We start from the raw sequence: 19,801 nt of genomic DNA, 5'->3' as shown, positions 1-19,801 counted from the left end.
TCTGAAGCTGGGGGAAATGGAGAAGGAAGTAAAATTCCTAATTGACACTGGGGCAACATACTCAGTACTAAATACAGCTCTAATGCCCATAGAAGATAATTATGCTATTAGTTATGGGTGCGACTGGCCAAACTGAAAAGGCATTTTTCTTTAAGCCACTCAAATACAAACTGGAAAAGCAGTGGGGAATCCACAAATTCTTATATATGCCCAACTCCCCTGAGTCACTTTTGGGCAGAGATTTGCTAGCACAATTACAAGCAACCATTACATTTAAAAATGGGGAAATGACCCTGGAGGTAAACAATCAAAAATATGTAGAAATATTAAGTTTAATATTAACCACTAATGAAGTCACAAGAGAAACAGAAATTGATAAAGAGGTAATGGATCAGGTATTCCCTGGGGTGTGGGCCTCTGATGTACCAGGGAGAGCAAAAAATGCTTCCCCTATACAGATCCAGCTAAAAGAAGGAAAGCAACTGGTCAGAGTTAAACAGTATCCCTTGAGGAGGGAGGATAGGGAAGGGATTAGCCCAGTAATTGAGAACTTTTTGCGTCTAAGATTATTAAAGGGATGTCAGTCTGATTTTAATACCCCTATCCTACTGGTCCGCAAACCTGATGGGTCATACCGGTTAGTACAAGATCTGCGAGCTGTGAACAAGGTAACTGAAGATCTGTATCCTGTGGTGGCCAATCCCTACACATTATTAACTTGCTTAACACCCGAATTAACTTGGTTTACCGTTTTAGATTTAAAAGATGCCTTCTTTTGCCTTCCTATCCATTAAGCCAGTCAGAAAATTTTTGCATTTGAATGGGAAAGCCCCAAAAGTGGGCGAAAGACCCAACTTACGTGGACAAGACTTCCACAAGGGAAGAGAGCCTGACAGAGGAATGGTTGAACAACAAGGAACATGATACTGTAAAATTAATCCAAATAGGGAGGGCTACGTGACTGCTGCAAAGTTCGCATGGCCCTGAAGAGTAGATGGTGTGCAGAAAGCAGGATATTGAAACTGCTTGGTATGTAGAAGTAGATAGAGAAGAACAAAGGGGGTACTAAGCTGTTCTAACTGCAAGGCCAGCTGGACAGGCATGTATCTTTCACAAAGATAGTTTTAAGATAATAGTACAAGTCACATAGCAACCAATCATGAGCTTGGCTTTTGCAATATGTATGAGCTAATTAACGAACATATATAAACTGTGTAATCTGTCACAATAAACTGAGACTTGATGATCATGATATCATGAGTCTTGTCTCCCGCGGCATCCCTCCAACACACAAGGATACAAAAACTCACCCACTCTGTTTGGAGAGCAACTTGCAAAGGAATTAGAGACCTGGAAAGCCCCTCCCGAGGAAGGGAAGCTGCTACAGTATGTAGATGACATCCTGATAGCCACACGAACGAAGGAAGCATGCGTGGCCTGGACAGTAAGCCTCTTGAACTTTCTGGGGCTCCAAGGGTACCGGGTATCAAAGAAAAAGGCCAAAGTAGTCAAACAGAAAGTAATTTATCTGGGCTACAAAGTCAGTGCTGGACAACGTAGCCTGGGCCAAAGTCAGAAGAAAGCAATATGTCAAACCCCAAAACCTCAAACTGTAAAGGAATTACGAACTTTCCTGGGGTTTATGGGGTGGTGCAGATTATGGATCTATAATTATGGACTGTTTGTGAAGCCCTTCTATGAACTAATTGCAACCGAAAGCAGGGACATCCAATGGACAAAGGAAGCTACGCAGGCTTTCAACCAACTGAAAAAAGCCCTCATGTCAGCTCCAGCTCTGGGATTGCCAGACGTGAGTAAGCCTTTCCTTTTGTTCTCCCATGAGAAGCAAGGAATTGCCTTGGGAATATTAGCACAGGACCTCGGCCCATACCGGAGAGCAGTTGCTTATTTCTCTAAGCAATTAGACACAGCCGCCAAAGGGTGGCCTGGGTGCCTCAGGGCTGTGGCAGCAGTCATAGTGAACATCCAAGAAGCATGTAAATTCACCCTGGGCCAGAAAATGACTGTGCTAGTATCCCACACGGTGTCTGCAGTACTGGAGGTGAAAGGCGGACATTGGCTTTCCCCACAGCGATTCCTGAAATACCAAGCTATTATGGTAGAGCAAGATGATGTAGAGATAGTGGTGACTAACATTGTCAATCCAGCCTCCTTCCTCAGTGGAAACCAAGGCGAACCGGTGGAACACGACTGCCTAGAGACCATCGAGGCCACCTATTCCAGCCGCCCTGACCTGAAGGACACCCCTCTTGAGAATGCAGAAGTCTGGTTTACTGATGGAAGCAGTTACGTCATCAGTGGAAAACGGCACGCCGGGTACGCAGTAACTACCTGCAAAGAGGTAATAGAATCTGGACCCCTGCCAACGAATACCTCTGCACAAAAGGCCGAGATAGTCGCTCTAACTCGGGCCTTAGAATTGGCAAAAGGGAAAGAGATATATATATATACGGACTCAAAGTATGCATTTGGAGTAGTGCACGCTCATGGAGCCATCTGGAGAGAGAGAGGACTGCTGAACTCTCAAGGGAAAAACATTAAACATGCATCTGAAATACTGCAACTTCTGGAAGCAGTTCAGTTGCCAGAGAAAGTAGTGATCATGCACATTAAAGCACATCAGAGGATAAACTCAGAATTAGAAGAAGGAAACGAGCTGGCGGATAGGAAAGCAAAAGAAGCAGCAAAAATTGAAATAATAAATGAGGCAGCCCTGATTCCAGATGGGCAAATTTCCCTTGAAGGTAAGCCAAAATACAATAAATTGGACACAAAATTGATTCAAGAACAAAAAGGGATGGGCCACCATAGAAGGAAAGTTAGTCATACCCTCCTATTTATTATGGTCCCTAGTAAGGGAAGAGCACCAGAAAACACATTGGGGAATTGATGCTCTGTATAAATATTTGAATGAAAGAATCATAGCTAGATATTTACGAGCCACCATCACTCAAGTGACTCGACAATGTGACCTTTGCCTCCAGACAAACCCCAAGAATATTCCCAAACCAAAACTTGGCCAGATTGGGAAGGGCCAGGGGCCGGGGAACAGTGGCAGATTGATTTCACGGAATTGCCAAGAAAAGGGGGGTATAAGTTTCTATTGGTCTTAACAGATACCTTTTCAGGATGGCCAGAAGCATTCCCCACTAGGACTTCTAAAGCTCGGGAAGTAACTAAGGTATTGGTACAAGAAATCATACCACGATTCGGGGTCCCGGCTACAATCTCCTCAGATAGAGGATCACATTTTATTGCAAAATTAGTACAGGAGGTGAGCCAATACTTGGGCATAGATTGGGAACTTCACACCCCATATAACCCACAATCCAGTGGTCAAGTAGAGAAAATGAATCATTTGATCAAACAGCAAATTGTACGACTAGGACAGGAGGCTAATTTGCCGTGGCCTCAATCCCTCCCATTAGACTACTGCGGATTCAAACTAAACCCAGGACCAAAGAAAAACTGAGTCCTTTTGAATTACTTTATGGGAGATCATATGGGGTGCAGAAGGGAACGTCTGCCCAGGACGTATCACTAACCTCCTATATGATCGCTCTAAATAAATAACTTAGAGCAATCGAGAAATATGTGGCTGGAACTCAGGGTGCAGGGCTGGATGCACCGGTACATGACGTACAACCTGGAGACTATGTATATGTTAAGTCTCTTACAGAGAAAGCCCTGGAACCACAATGGGAGGGACCATACCAAGTACTCCTTACTACCTTCACTGCAATCAAGATTAAAGAACAAAACACGTGGATTCACCACAGCCGGGTTAAGAAAGCTCCAGAAGACACTTGGAAGATAACACCGGGTGATGGTGAACTGAAACTAAAATTTACTCGGACAAAATGAATGTATCATGGTGGACGGGGACTCTTGCTGAAATGTTGTTTACAATCATAGCTGTATTCCAACAATTAGAAGGTAAACCTAGTCAGAACAACGCTAAATGGCTTTGGTCCCAAGCCTTTACTCAATACATGGGATCCATGGGGAAGTCTTCCGATTTAAAAGGTTTAAATCTAACAACTCTTGTCATGCACAGTAACCAAATATATACACAACAAGAGTGGCAAAAACAGAAGTTGTGGTCACTTCAAGGGACCGTAGAAGAGGTAATTGAAATAGGGTGTCGGATGATTAATGGGACTACCCACAATAAAGTAACCCAAATCAGTGTGAATAAGCGCCAGAAGATCTGCAATCATCCAAGTGAATTAGACTGTTGGTACAAATTCAAATTAAGACAAACTGTTGATGTGGTTTGCCTCTGGGCCCGTGACACTATTGGGCTGTCTTTCAAATTTACAATAAGTGCTATAGCCAAACCTACTACAACCCACTCCAGCACTCAAGCGCAAACCCAAAATATACCATTCAATCTTGAACCCAGAGTTTATGAAATCGGGCCATATGTTATAAGGAATACGGGTCAACAGAAACTGTTATTTAACCCAGAATGGTCCCTTAAACGTGTTGAACTGTTAATGCAAGCTAATATCTCGACAGTTCAGCCAGCCTGCTCCCCTTTCCTAAGGTCATCCTTCGAAGGATGGACAAAGTGGCTACAAAAACAAGTACACCTCCGAGATAGAATGCGAAGGGATTTAACTGGGATATTAGGGACCGGGTTAAAAGTTTTGAATGGGATTGACTCAGAAATATTAATGAATAAATTAGCTATAGCAACTAGCGATCTGAAAAAATTAAAACAGCCTTTACAGTCATCTCTATTAGCACTAGGAAATAGTCAGTGGCAAGTCTCAAGAGTGCTGCCAAAATGGAGAGACTTTGAAGATCAGGACCATAGCTTACTGGTAGATGCATTAGAAGGAGCTCAAGAGAACATATCTTTAGCCCTTAGCTGTATACAAGCGCAATTATGGATACAGTCAACAGCTGCTTTAATCATAAGGAAAGGGAGTGAAGGGGTGTTTCCAGCTGAAATACGAAAAGTTGTCTGGGACAGTGCTACAGACTTTGAGAGAGACCTCATGGTCTTGGTGGACCATGGTAAATTTTACATATGATCCTACCACTAACACTGTTACTGCCTTTGTGCTCACTACTCGTAATGCCAAAGGTTCACACTATTCACCCCATTGTTGCTCTAGGGTTGGGTCATGAAAAGTCAGTACTATACCCCTCAGAACACAGGGCATGGGCCTGGAAAAACCAAGGGAAATGGCAAACCATTAACCTAGAGCCTTGCATTGCTCGAGAACAACAGGGATTAATCTGTGAGAGTAATCTGATTAGTGCTCAAGACATATGCCTTGATCAGGGCATTTGCCACTTTGAAATCCACCCAGACACCAACCAATAAACTATACTAGTATATATAGGCAATGGCTGTGTGTGTTTGAGAACTGTGTGTAATGTTATAGAAATTAATAAAAACAAAGTCCCCTTATCTAGTAAAAATAATTCCAATTTCTGCATTTGCAACTTCATCAAGATTACTGGGTGTGACTTTATATACTCAGCACCAGTCGTATCCCACCAGTTCATAAAATCAAACTACACAACCTACAATGAATTACCACCCACACCTATTAGAATGAATTTAACCCTGGTAAAACAATTAATGAAACATCAAGATCTAATCAAAATTATAGAAGAGATTCACAAGAATGGGCAGAGAACTCTGGTTACAGTCCATCATGACGTAACTAAAATAAACAGAGTCCTGCAAAGAATAAAACAAGACGGAAGTCATAACTGGTGGGATGCACTATTCGGATGGTCACCGACTGCAATGAGGATCATGAACACTCTGTGTCACCCCATTATTGTTTTATTAATATTAGTTACTATAAGTCTAATAATGTCTATTTTAACACTCTTGTGGAATTGGAATATGTTACAACGTGTGGCCATTCTGACTTCACTCTCTAGAATTCATGGAATCCTGCTAAAAGAAAACTGTCATAATAGTGGGATAAAATGTAGACCAGGACCCCTGTAGTAAAAGAATTTACTATCTTTTAAGAAAAGGGGGGACTGAAATAAGAGATTTTCCAGAGATCACTTGAGCTAACAAAATGAATGTATCAAAAATGAATGTATCAAAAAAGAATGTATCAAAAAAATGAATGTATCATGTTTGTAGAATCATGTGTTGAATTTTAAGAAACCTCTGCCATGGCGCAAAAGACATAGGAAAGAGAGAAGAAAAAAAAAAAAATTAAAGCTTCTTGCAAAAAGACAAATACCAGAGAAGACCAGGAATGCAAAGAACTCAGATAAGAAGGCCCCTCTGTCAAGGATGATGGACTTATCCAGATAAGATAGCAGAAGACTAAAAGCGCATGCGCAGAGGAGAAGAGTTCAAAAGTTCAATGCAGAGGAAGACTATGGTATCAGCCTCAAAAGACCACAAGAGATCCCCTAAAGATCACCACAAAAAACCACGCATGCCCAGAAGGGCGTGGACCTATTTAGCATGAGAGGCGAAGACAGGCGGGGCTAGGGGTTGAATATGCATAGAAAAGTTGTGTAATGCATTGCATATGGAACACCTTTGTGAATAAAATTGTGGGACAAACTCCAGCTCGGGGCACAAGATTTTGGAGAGCTATCTCACTTGTGCCGGGCGCTGTCATACATACCCACTTCATAACTACATCGAGTTGTCGAGTCTATTTATTTATTCCGCGTATCGCTTCAATAAATCCATGGGAACAGATGGAATCCACCCCAGGGTGATGAGCGAGCTGGCAGATGAGCTTGCAGAGATGCTCTCCATCATTTGCCAGCAGCCCTGGCTCACTGGTGAGGTCCCAGATGAGTGGAAGCTGGCCAATGTGAACCCATTCACAAAAAGGGTGGGAAGGAGGATCCTGGGGGTAGGTTGTGTCTGACCAACCTGATCTTCTTTTATGACTAGGTGACTCTCCTGGTGGATGCAGGAAAGGCTGTGGGTGTGTCTGTTTGGATTCCAGCAAGGCCTTTGGCACTGTCTCCCACAGCACACTTCTGGAAAAGCTGCAGCCCACAGCTTGGACAGGAGCACTCTGTGCTGGGCTCAGAACTGGCTGCATAGCTGGCCCAGAGAGTGGTGGTGAGCAGTGCTGCATCCAGCTGGGGACAGTCACCAGTGGTGTCCCTCGGGACTCTGTGCTGGGCCAGCTCTGTTCCATATTTTTATAGACCACATGGATGAGGGGATTGAGCCTTTCATTAGTAAATCTGCAGATGACGCTAAGCTGGGAGTGTGTGTCGATCTGTTGGAAGGTAGGAGGGCTCTGCAGGGAGACCTGGAACAGTTGGATGGATGGGCAGAGTCCAATAGGATGAAGTTTAGTGAGTCCGAGTGCCAACTCCTGCATTTTGGCAACAATGACGCCCTGCAGCGTTATAGGCTGGGGACGGTATGACTGGACAGTGCACAGGCAGAAAGGGACCTGGGGGCATTGCTCAGCAGCTGGCTGAAAACGAGCCAGCAGTGTGCCCTGGTGGCCAAGAAGGCCAATGGCTCCTGGCCCCTGTCAGGAATGGTGTGGCCAGCAGGAGCAGGGAGGTCATTCTCCCCCTGCACTCAGCACTGGGGAGGCCACACCTCGTGTGCTGTGTCCAGTTCTGGGCCCTCCGTTTGGGAAGGATGTTGAGATGCTCGAGCACATCCAGAGGAGGCAAGGAGGTTGGAGAGGGGCTGGGAACACAAACTCTGTGAGGAACGACTGAGGGACCTGGGGGTGTTTAGCCTGGAGAAAAGGAGACTCAGGGGTGAGCTTATCACTCTACAACTTCCTGAAAGGTGGCTGTGGTCAGGTGGGGTTGGTCTCTTTCTCCAGGCAGCATTGACAGAACCAGAGGACAGAGACTCAAGCAGCACCAAGGGAAATATTGGTTGGATGTTAGGAAAAGGTTTTGCACAGAAAGAGTGATAATGTACTGGCATGGCTTGCCCAGGGAGGTGATGGAGACACTGTCCCTGGATGTGTTTAAAAAAAGACTGGATGTGGCACTTGGTGCCATCCTTTAGTTCAGATATTGGGACATGTGTTGGACTCAATGATCTTGAAGGTCTCATCCAACCGGTCATTCTGTGAATTCTGTATGAATTCTAGGAATTCTGAGCAGCTCCCGGCACTCAACCTGAGCAGCAATGTCAGCAGACAAAACAAAGGTTTTTCAGAGAAATGGCCCTTGGATGAAGCAAAATCATTTACAGTCAGGGCAGTCCATTTGTACAGAAGGGGGTACACTCTGGGGTTACACCTAAGGCCATGAGGTCACAGCAGGCTCCAGGGTCACAGCAGGCTAAGGTCACAGCAGGCTCTGAGGTCACAGAGGTCCCAGAGCCCTGTGGTTCCAGAGCACCACAGGGCCCAGGCAGGCAGTCCTTGATCACACCTGCTGCAGCAGCAGCGGCGGTGGCAGCAGTGGTGCTGAGATTGGGACAGTGGTGTCAGGACAGTGGTGGCAGCGAGAGCGGTGGGACTGGCACAGGGCAAGGCACCATGGCCCTTGCTCTGCGCCTCCTCCTCCTGCTGCTCCTGGCCGTGGCCCTGCCTGCCAGGGATGCCAGGGCTGCTCCGCTGCAAGCACGGGGAGCAGGTGAGCCAGCAGGAGCTTTGTTGGGACAGCGCTCCTTGCTTGCCAGGAAGCGCTGGGGATGGATTTCCCGTGGGCTTTAGGGAGGGTTTCCTCTGTGGGAGGGAGAGAGCCCCCATGGGCCCTGGGAAGCCCCCTTTTCCTCTCCCAGGATGTCACACAGGGCAGGGAAAGAGTGTGGAGAGTGACCAGGAGCCAGCCCAGAGCTCCTCAGGCCCCTCTGCAGCTTTGACCTTGTCCATTGCCACTTGACTCCCACAGACTTGCCTGAGCCCCTTGCATTGCCCAGTTCCCTGAGGCAGAAAGGGATCCCAGCACACCATGGAAATGGGTCTGATCTGTGCTCCCTTCTAGACTGGGATCGTAAACTGCATTATCTGGATGCCCTTCTGGATGACGGCTTGAAAATGTTGGAGAATGCTAGAGGCAAGTTCTCCCTGTGCCTTTCCTGAGAGAATAATCAATGTGGCAAGAGCTCACTCAGCAGCTATTTCCTTTAACATAATTTCATGGTAAAAAGAATCTGGAAACCATGTCCAGCTCCCTTCTAGAGCCCTGGATGATCCCATAGGATCACTGTCAGTGGGAGGAAGGAGCATTTAGCTGTCCATCTTTCACCCATGTGCAATGCCAGAGTGTCTTTCCATGTGCTCTGTGCAGCCCTGGAGAAGAGCAGAGAGGGAAAGGGCCAGGCCCAGGGCAGTCCCACAGGGCTGAGCCTTGGATGCAGCCTGAGGATCTCCTACAGTGTCACAGGAGCTGTTCTGTCCTGCCTTTCTTTGCAGCTCAACTTGTTGATGACGGCGATCCAGTTTCTAAAACCATGTCCATGAATAAGCCTCTGAGAGATGCTGAGAGTAGGTCAAGTCCTGTCCCTCTGGGAGAGCTGCCAGCTCAGAGTACAAAGCTCAGCTAGGGGGGCAGAGATGACAGATGCTTCTGTGGCTCTTGAGTTACAGGTGTGGCTGCAGGGAGGACTTTTCAGGCTCCTTTGCTGGTAGCTGCAAACAAGCCCAGCTCCCATCGCAGGGGTGAGTCGTGTGTTCCTGCTGACCCCACAGGCTGAGCCCTGGTTTTGTGGATTCATTTCTGAGAAGTGGAACTATGTTGCTCTAAGGGCCCCCGATGAGAAAGAACAAAGCTACAGAACACAAGAAACCCCATGAGCCATCCAAACACATGAGCCAAATGCTGAAGGAAATGGAACAGGCTGGACAAGGTGGGTGCATTTCCCTCAGCCTTCCCCTGGGACTCAGCAGCCGGGGCCTTTCCCTGCACATCTGGACAGGCCGTGCCCGGCACAGCGGGAAGGGATCCATGGCAGCCTCGCTGCCCCGCTGCTGCCCTCACGGCCTGCAGGGCTGTTTCCCATCATGGCCTGGCTGCAGCTTCTCCCCAGCCTCTGCAGCAAGGCATTTGGCACCAGCTGACAGGGAGCCCCAGCTGCACCAGGCGCCATGCACATCCTGATGTCCCCTGCAATTTCCCAGTCCCCAGGAAGATTAGGAGGGGTGGCGGTTTGGAAAAGAGACAGGCTTGTCACAGCCCCAAGAGCCTGGGCCTTATCCTGATCCTTATCCATGTCTTTGACAAGTATTGCCTCCTGATGTTTCCACCTCCCTGATGTGTAATGGTTCCATCTGATCCAGTTGTGCCTCTTCCTTTCTCAAGGGATGGACAGAGATGCTCTATGGAGGGCAGCATTTCCTGAAGGAAGGGAGAGAATTCCAGGCATGGGCACAGGCACAGGAGGTAATTGCTTTGCTGGCCTCAGCCCTTTGTGAGGCTGTGTGGCAGAAGCTCGTCTCCAAGGGCCTGACCTGTGTGAGAGGTTCTGACTGTTCTTTGGCCTGTCTGAGCTGACTGAGCAGAGATAGGCAAGAAGGAATAGTTGTGGCACTGCCTGCTGCACATTTCCTCAGGAAATTAGTGAGGGTTTCCTCTGTGCGAGTCAGAGAACCACCATGGGCCCTGGGCAGATCCAGGAACCCCTCCAGGGATGTTGCACAGGACCTGCAAAGAGGGTGGAGAGTGACCAGGAGCCAGTCCAGGGCTCTCCAGGCCCCTGTGCAGCTTTGGCCATGGCCGTTCACATCTGGCTCCCACTGCCGTACCTGACCCCCTTGCAGTGCCCAGTTCCCAAAGGCAGAAGGAGACCTCAGAACACCATGGAAATGCTTCTGATCTGTGCTTCTGTCTAGATTGGGATCACGACATGGCTTATCTGGGAGGCCTAGCACAAGACAGTTTGAAATCCTTGGAGAATTTTGGAGGCAAGTTCTCAATGTCCCTTTTCCTAAAAGAACAATCAATGTCCATGTTGGAAGAACTCAATCATGTGCCATTCCCTTAAGAGTCTGAAGGTTGTTGAGATTGGGAAACCCTGCCCTGCTCCCTTCACAAACTCTGAGTGATCCCACAGGATCACTGTCAGTGGGAGGAAGGAGCATTTAGCTGTCAGTTTTCTTCCGGTGTGCAATGCCAGTGTGTCCTTCCGTGTGCTCTGTGCAGCCACAGAGAAGAGCAGAGAGGGAAGGGGCTGGGCCCAGGGCTGTGCCCCAGGGCTGAGCCTTGGGTGCAGCCTGAGGATCTCCTACAATGTCACAGGAGGTGGTCAGTCCTGCCTTTCTTTGCAGATACCCCTGCTAGCAAAAGTGATCTGGCTTCCCAACCCACGTTCAGGATTGAGCCTCTGGGAGATGCTGAGGGTAGGTCAAGGCCTTTCCCCCTGCGAGAGCTGCCAGCTCAGAGCCCAAAGCTCGGCCAGGGGGGCATCGCTGCAGGTGCCAGGACAGAACCATGCACGTGTGTGCCCTCACCCTGGACCATCCCCTCTTGACTTCTGCTCAGGCCTGGCAGCTCTTTGGAGGAGGGAGGGCCCTGGCCCAGTCCCAAAACCCAGATGTTTTTCTGATCCTTAACCATGACTTTAAAAAGCATTGCCCCCTGAAGATTCCACCACCCTGAATGGTGGATGATTCCATCTGATCCAGCTGTCCTCTTTCTTTCTCAAGTAATGGACCAAACATCTCTGCAGAAGGAGGCACATGCCAGAGGAAGCAGTAGCTCAGAGCCAACCTCTGCTGCAGGAAGGAAGGCGATGCCAGGCACGGGCCCAGGCACAGGAGGTGATTGCTGTGCCGGGTTCAGCAGGGCTCAGCCCTCGGCGGGGCTGTGTGGCAGCAGCTCTTCCCCCAGGCCCTGCCCTTGCACGGCCCGGCAGCAGCCAAAGCTGGAGGCGCCTCGGCTTCCAGGGCTCTGGAGCTCGTTGCCAGCCCCGGGGAATCGGGACTCTGCACCAACGTCCCTCCCGCTGCAGCTGCTCCCGAAGCCGCCCTGAGTGCCCAGAGGCCCCAGGCACAGGAGCAGCCCCGAGCGGGAGCCCTGCTGCCAGCCCAGGGCCAGAGCCAGCCCTGGCTCCCGGCTGGGCAGGGGCTGCACTGGGTCCTGACAGGGCCTGGCTCTGTCCCCTGGGGCTGGGGGAGCTGTCACGGGGCAGGGAGGGCCAGGGCTGGCAGGGGCTGCTCAGGGATGGGTTTGGCCCCTGTCCCTCCAAGCAGCGACGGCCCAAGCAGCTGCGCTGGCCCCGGGCTCTCCTGCCGGCCTGCTGGGCTTTGTTGGGGGGCACAGCCTGTGCCAAGGGGCGGCAAGGTGCCTGCAGGCCCCAGCTCTGGGCAAACAGAGAACGTCCTGGCCGTATGCACCGTGCTGCCAGCTCAGCAGTGCAGCACAGCGCGGGCTCACGCTCCCCATTGCTCCCACAGATGCAGCCGGCCCCACAACACCTGTTCCTGATGCCCAGAACAGCCTCAGAAGTGGTTGCCATTGGGAAACACGTTGTTTTGTACAGTTAATGACAGGTCTTATTTTTTTGGAGCTTTCCTTCATGTTCACCTGTGTTGGAGTCTTGTATTACTGCATGAGAATATGGTGAGTGTTTTGATCATCTTTCCCTCAAACAACTTCTTTTAAAAGTCTAATGTAGATAGGAAGGATTTCAAGTGAGGCTGCAATGGAGCTGTGCCCTGTCCATGGCTGTCCAAAGCACTCTGCTGAGGGTTCTGCTGCTGCCCAGTGCTTTCCTTGGCCTCTCCATTGCTGGGCCTTGTCCTGGGGGGCCGCTGGGGCTGCAGCCAGTGCTGGCTCCCCCTGAGGCTGCCTGGCCAGGAGCAGCCCCAGGGGCACAGGGCAGAGGCACAGCAAGGTGGGCAGGAGAAAGAGCGGGGACGAGATTGCCCCTGAAAGGCAGAGGCGCTCGGGGGCCGCTCCTGGCCAGGGAGCTGCCCAGAGCCGTCCCCTGCTCGCCGGGGCCTCGAGGGGCAGCTGTGCAGCTGGGCCAAGGTGTGCCAGCCGCTCCAGCCGTGCTGGGGAGCCTTGCCAGCTCTGGGCCCTGCTGTGCAGGAGGGTCCCTGTGTGCCACTGGCAGCTGGGGCCTCAGCCACTGCTCTCTCCACAGCAGCGCCTCTGCAGCTTCACGAGACCGGACAAAGACTTCAGTCATGGTGAACTGCTCCTGTTATCATCCATCCCCAAGCCAATTTGCACCATTCCTTCCACAGCTGCAATACCCACTTACTGATGGGGTCATGCTGTCACCACCCATAACAGAAACCTCTGCCCCCAAAGGCGTTGACCCTGGTGTCCAGCCAGGACAGGAGGTGTAGCCCTCCTGCCAGTGGATGATCTGACTCCAGCAGCATCTTTGGGCTTCAGCTCTGGTCCCTGGGTGCTACCACCAGCACGGGCAGAGCTGCTTGTGTGGGCACAGCCAGTGCTGGGCAGGCAGCAGCTGGGCATCGGGCTCCTGAGACCAGCAGCTACTGTGTTTATTTTTCATTTTGCAAGATTTAGGATTATTTGTCATAGAAAATTCTTCAAATATTTTGTCCCTTTTCCCTCAACAGTTCTATATTTTTCAAAGTAGTTTTAGAATTCAGAAAAACTTAGAATATTTTTACACTTTTAGAATAAAAATTAAAATTGTATTCAATTGGTAATCTATCCTCTATGAAGAACTAAGCCACCCTGTGACTCAAAGCCCTGTTCAGAGTATCTTTTCCTACCAGAAACTTGTGCCTAATCACAACAACTAACCTAAAACCTTTTCCCTGATGTTTTTTGGGATTCCTGAGAAGATCACCTCTCAGTCTTCAGAGGCAAACTTTGAGCACAGCAGGAATCTCTTCAAGTCACCATCTTTGTTGGCTTCTGCACCAAGTGCCGCAGTCATAGAGCAGGGGCTTTGCTCAGCTTCCATCCGCCCTGCTCCCCCCAGGGCTGTCCTGAGCCCCCTGCTGCAGCTGCTGCGCTGCCATGGAGCTGCTGTAAAACACAACAGCTCTGCCACACCCGCTCAGCAGGACTGGAGAAGCTTTCTGGCCTTGCTTACATTAGGCTGGTGGCTTCTCTAAACACAAGCTGAGCTTTTGAACACTATGTCTCACCTGGCACAGGAACTGATGCTGCCTTTCTCATGGAGGCTAAACTCCCATGGGCTTTAAAAGCTTTCTGGCCAGCATAAGGCCTGGAAAACCATTTAATGCAGCCATTTAGTATTGAAAATGGCCCAGTCTTTGTATCAATGTAGCTTGTTTAAATGCTGGAGCCCACCAGAGCATCCCTCCAGGGCATATCTGTCTCTCCCCTACCTCTGCCTCCATGACTGCCAAACTGCACCTTTGAGAGTTCTTTTCTCCAGAAGCTGAATGGCACCATTGTATTTGGGGGAGGAAAAAAAAAGAAATGTTCTATGATACTATCATCATCACAGTGATATCATCATCATCACAATGAGCTGCAAATTAGTTTAATGACATCAACAACTCAGACTGTGGACTTTCTTCTCAGAGTGCAGCACTGGCGTTACTATCCCAGCTCCGGGCCCTGCTATGAAGGAGGGTCCCTGTGTGCCACTGGCATTATTCATAGTGTGTTATTTGTGGCATCATAGCTACTGTATTGTTTAATGAAGTGAGGAAATTCTAAAAATAACCATTTTATCCAGTGTCTTTCTGTCAGCATTGTGTATGTTAATACTTGCATGGTTGGAGAAGATCAAAGAAAATATAAGTATTTCTTTAAACATCTGTAGGATTTAAAAGCCATTGCGAGGACACGTGATGTTTAAGATGGCTGTCAGGGATGAATGACACAACTCCTGGTGCTACAAGGAGTCACACAGCTTGTCAGGGCTGTCACGTTCTCCTTGGCATGAGCACCAAAGATTTAAGATGAGTTCTTGTCCCGTGGAATTGCTTTTCCAAAGTACAGTGAAGGATAAAAAAGATCACCTTGGAACAGGTTTAAAGGCAATAAACCATGTCCACTGGCCTTGCAGAGCAGGAACTTTGTGGGTTACATCAAAACAAAGAGTGTGAGTTTAGAAATATAAATGATATGTTCCTTGAACGATAGCCTTCATTTATAATACTTAGTTTTAAATGGCATGCTCGTTTAAAGTGATTGTCAAGCTCAGGAGTGGTGCTGGACTGACCATTTAGGAAGTATACCCCTTTTTTAGCCCTGTAGCACATTGAGCAGAGGCCCAGGCCAGCTTCCAGCCTTTGAGATTCTCTGTTGGCACAAAGCAGCTGCACCTCCCCATCCAGTGAAACAGCTCTTGGTGTAAACAATTTAACTTAGAGATGCATGATGATAATTGTGTCTTGCATGCCTGTGCTCATATTCCATAACACATGGAATCCCATCGCTCCACGTGTTCCCAGCGTGGCACAGAGGTGTCCCAAGTGGCAGAAAATGGTGAATGAGCAGTGCAGAGCTGTGTGTTAGGGTGGGGAAAGGGTTCAGCAGCAGCTCTGCCCCACACAGCCCTGGCTGTCCCAGCTTGTCCCACTCCCTCTGCTTGCCCACCCTGCTGCTCAGGCAGCCCAAAGGCCTCCTGCTCAGAGACAATCCCTTTCTCCTGATGTGCAGGAGCTGACATCCATGGCTGTGGCTCGGGTGAGCTGCTGGAAGTGCTTGGTGAGGGGAAGAGATGGGCTGGCTGAGGTGTGGAGAGGGAGGGACAGCTGGGAGCCCACAGGCTCTGCCTGTCCCTTGGCCAGAGTGTCGCTCATCCTGTTGGTTTAAGTCAGCTTGTGTTTCAGGTGCTCTTATGTGTACTGTTAAAGTCTGGCTGGGTTTCAGTCACCACTCCGGTGAGCAGTTTTCTCCCTTGCCAGGTGCCACACAGAGTTTGTGAGCAGGGTCTGGATTTGGCAAGAGCTAATGCTGCGAGGAAGTGCTGGAGGGGAACGGGGGGGATTTGGGTGTCCTGCAGAAAGCATTGACAATTGCAGGTATCTCTCCTGAGAATTCACCTTTACTGGCTTGGTGAGCCACAGGTTTCCTCCAGCTAAAGTCCAGTTTCTTCCAGAGAGAATCATATTCAAGAATGAGTCCAGTCTATGAGCTTTACACACTGCTCCTGTTTATAGTTTCATATTTATAAAGGAAATGCTTTCTTCCTTTAGGCTTAAATGTTCAAAGCTCTTTTAGCATTTAAATCTCTCTTCTAGACCTTCATCTGAGACCTGTTTGCTATAATTTAGATCTGAAATCCCAACCATGACCTTAAGTTATAATCCCTAATGCAGGAAACAACAGTTTGCATTCAGTCAAGAAGGTGTTTAAGTACCTGCAAGTGATTAAACCTTGTCCTAAATTGGAGTGTGTAATTAAAATCACCTATTCCTGATTTCATATTCCAGATTCATATTCCTGCAAATGTGTATGACTTAAACATGAACTTTTTCTGAGTGCACAGGTTCCTGTGCCAGGGTTTGAACTGGCCCTGTCACATCATTGGGTTCCTAAACCAGCCTGGTTAATCAAATAGTTCATAGTTCTTTTCTTCAGGTGCCCATTCTGATCTTCCTGCTCTGATCCATGTGTCAGGTTTCTGTCTGGACTGTCTTTCAGCTTTTATTTTTTAACTCCCGGTCAAGTTAGTGAGTCAGCTCAACTTTAAAGGTAAATTTCAGTAAATTCCTTCCTGAAAAGCTTGAGCTCAATTCATTTCAGAGGAAAAAGACGTCACAAGAAATTGCATATTTACCATTGGTATTGTATAAAAAGTGTGTAATTGCCAGTGCCTGATGACAGGACAGTTTAAGGAGTCAGGCAAGTCCCATTTTTATGCAATGCCCAGGAATTATTTCCAGAGGGCAAATCATTAACCACTATTCCCTAACCTCCATTTTTCCCCCCCACTAAGTTCTGCTGCAGCACAAGGTGACACCATCCATGTATTCTAATAGAATCCCATGATTTCTAAGTATTGTTTATAAAAACACCTTGCATTGAAATATTACTACAGTGAAAATGTCACATCTACTGCGTTTTTCACTCATTGAGCCAATTGCTGTGTCAGAAAAGGAAATTGGATTGGTTTGACAAGAATTGTTCTTGCCAAATGTGAGTTGGTTCTGTTTTCTATAGTACATTGAAGGTGGCTTAGAAATGGATTACTTAATCAAGTGTCCATATTCTTTTTCTCTTTAAAAGCCTTGGAGGGAATAGAACAATTTAACAACCATATTTTTGATCCCAGTGTAAGAAATAAAAAGTGAGGTCATTTAGAATCGAAATAAACTTCATAATAGAGATGTTGACAGAAGGTTTATGTTGCTGCATTAATCAGCAGCACAGTAATTACATAGGTCAGTGAAGGAGGTCATAAAATACCAAAAATGCTTCCCATATGCATGGTCTGTCTCCCAAAATACTTAATTATCCATCAGCATTTCTATGTGTTAATGACTAGGAATCCTTTTGGCATGGAATGCAGAGAAGTTTGTTTCAGCCTCTCATATTTTCCTGTAAATGTGATGACTGAAGCCTCTCGCATAATTTTCCCCATTTCTTTATTTCATCGGTGTCAATTTGTCTAAAAAAGTTGTGCTTTAGGTTATTTTATCCTGGAAGCAGTTCAGTTTTTCTTCTCTTTCAGGAGGCAGCGTCCTGATCTTTTCAATAATTTCTCAGGTTATCATTCACTCTGTAAAATATAACAAGATGGACCAAACAAGTCTAAATCAATAATCCAAGAACAGGAGGAAAATATGGAAATATTCCATACAGGATCACTCCATTAAGCATAGGGAAAAAAAGCCCTAGGAAGGAAACAGTAATACACAACAGAAGGTGTCTATAGTGGTTATTTCCAGTCAGAATGATAGTGGTTTATATTTAGGCAGCCTAGAACTGTTCTTCTACTTAAAAAATTAGAGAGTAAAGAAAATTGGGACAACTTTTGCTTGACTGTTGTCATCAATACCAACTCCTTGCTGTTGTGAGGTGAGGAGCATCTTGGCAATTTGTTCCAGGTGGCACAAAATTTGAGAGGAGGCTGTGGGTGTGCATGTGCTGGGCAGATGTGCAGGTGAGAAAGAAATCCTTGACAGGAGGAGGGAGCAGGGACTGATGGCACTCAGGGATCTGAGCTCAGAGAGTGAAAGGAAAGGTTGAATTTGCAGAGCCTCGTCTGTGAAAATGCTCAGATTCTTCTGGAGGAAGTGATGTCATCTCATTTTATTTTCTGACTTTGCCTGGAGCTGATACTGTTTTCTACTAAAGGAGGTAAGAAGTTTTGTATTACAGAGAAGTCTGCCAAAAAGCACAGAGCTTCAAGTTTCGGAAGAAGTTAGCTGTAGCAGGTGAATATATTCCCATCACACAAAGCTTAGACTACTTCTGGGTCTCTAGTCAGAGGAGAATCGTAAGCTAAGTAAGCAAACCAGATTACTCTCACTGGGAACACTTTAAAGCAGCATTTTGATTTCACAGGAGGGAATAATGGAAGGTATTGTTATTTATGGTGAAGAGAACTGTGCAGAGCAATTTAAATAGATTAATTTGGCGGCGTAGAAAATGTATAGCATCTCTTTCTGTGGCAGGACCACTTTTATTTCGAATGCAAGAGTCTTTCACAGCTTTCCCTAATAATATTAATAGCAAAACCTTGACTTCCAATCCAGTCACGTAATTGCAAGTTCATTTATCCCAAAGGAACTGCAATATTTACCCCCAGTGTGCTGCAACACTGGCACTGGAGCCACTTGCCTGCCTTTTTCCGTGCTGGGTTCTTGTTGACAGTGTTTGTTCTGGGGAGGCTTTCCCTGGCTTCTCCCTAAATCCTCCTTTTATCTGCCTGGCCGTGTTTGCTGCGTGGGAGTGACTCGGTGGTGGCTCAGTGGCAGTGCCACACACAGGGACACCCCGCCTGTCCCCTCCTGGCTCCGTTTGCTGGCCCTGCTGGAGCTGTCCCCCAGCTGATCCCTTCCTGGGGATGGAGGGGTGGAAGTGCCCTGCCAGCCCTGCTGCAGCACAGGGACAGAACCACAGCCCAGGGCAGGGCTGCTTCTGTCACCCCATGCCCAGCTGCCTTCCACAGCTGCCTCCCCCGCCCTTCCGTGCATGATTTGGATTGTGCTAGCCCCTCCTACACCAGAGGGATTCCTTTTTGCCAAGGGGATGAGCAGTCAGTGTTTCTGCAGCTTTTCTTCCCTGAATTGGTGCCTGGAACTTCAGGCAGCAGCTTGGTGACAGCTGTGCATATCCCTCCTTCATCTGCCTGCCCTGACTTTGTACAGCCCCCCCCAGCTCTCGACTTCTCACAGCACCAACTTTCTGGGTGATCAACAGATTACCCATCTTGCCTTATTTGCCTCCAAAAGAAAAAGACGCATTTCACACGCAATCATCACTTTAAAGAAAAAACTCCCTCCCCTTCCCCTTTCAGAGCCAAGCACTGGAGTCCCCCTGAGAGGCTCTCAGAAAGCAGAGCTCCCAGTCCAGAGTCGCTGCTTTGGGGTTACACAAGAACCAGCACCAGATGTGGTCCTGGATCCTAACCAGCCCTCAGCCCCCCTTGTAAATACCCTCGTGTTCCTCAGCACACTGCAGGAGCAGAGGCACCCAGGGGTAGCCTGCCAAGCAGCATTTAAACCTCCCAGGAGGCTGGGCCTGAGCGAATAAATGTCACAGATGTGAGGAAATACAGTGCAGACAACTCCTGCACTCCAGTGACACAAGGCAGTTACTCAGCAGCCCTGCAAAGATTTGTTCTGTTTGGGACTCCTGCTGAATCACTGCCCATGTTTGCTGTGCTGTCCCCTTCCCTTCATCCTCCTGGCATCCTTTCAACTTTGTCAGTGTGTCATCTGCCTGCTTAGCAGCATGATTAAAATCCAGACTGATATTTGCCTCT

At 48.1% G+C, this 19,801-nt stretch overlaps 1 protein-coding gene and 1 pseudogene across 1 annotated transcript; both read left to right on the top strand.

The window, feature by feature from the left end:
* The first annotated feature begins 1,531 nt into the window (after positions 1–1,531).
* LOC144247010 (uncharacterized) lies at positions 1,532–3,394 on the top strand. Its single transcript, XM_077786209.2, has one exon. It carries the CDS (start codon positions 1,643–1,645, stop codon positions 2,909–2,911), a length of 1,269 nt encoding a protein of 422 aa, XP_077642335.2. The 5' UTR covers positions 1,532–1,642; the 3' UTR covers positions 2,912–3,394.
* Positions 3,395–3,700: 306 nt separating this feature from the next.
* On the top strand, positions 3,701–7,196 carry LOC146766308 (uncharacterized; annotated as a pseudogene).
* Positions 7,197–19,801: the final 12,605 nt, after the last annotated feature.

Source organism: Lonchura striata, chromosome 12 (assembly GCF_050655825.1).
Source record: "Lonchura striata isolate lonStrDom1 chromosome 12, ASM5065582v1, whole genome shotgun sequence".
NCBI lineage: Eukaryota > Metazoa > Chordata > Aves > Passeriformes > Estrildidae > Lonchura > Lonchura striata.
The sequence above is the reverse complement of the archived record's forward strand: the minus strand, read 5'-3'. Positions and strand labels throughout refer to the sequence as shown.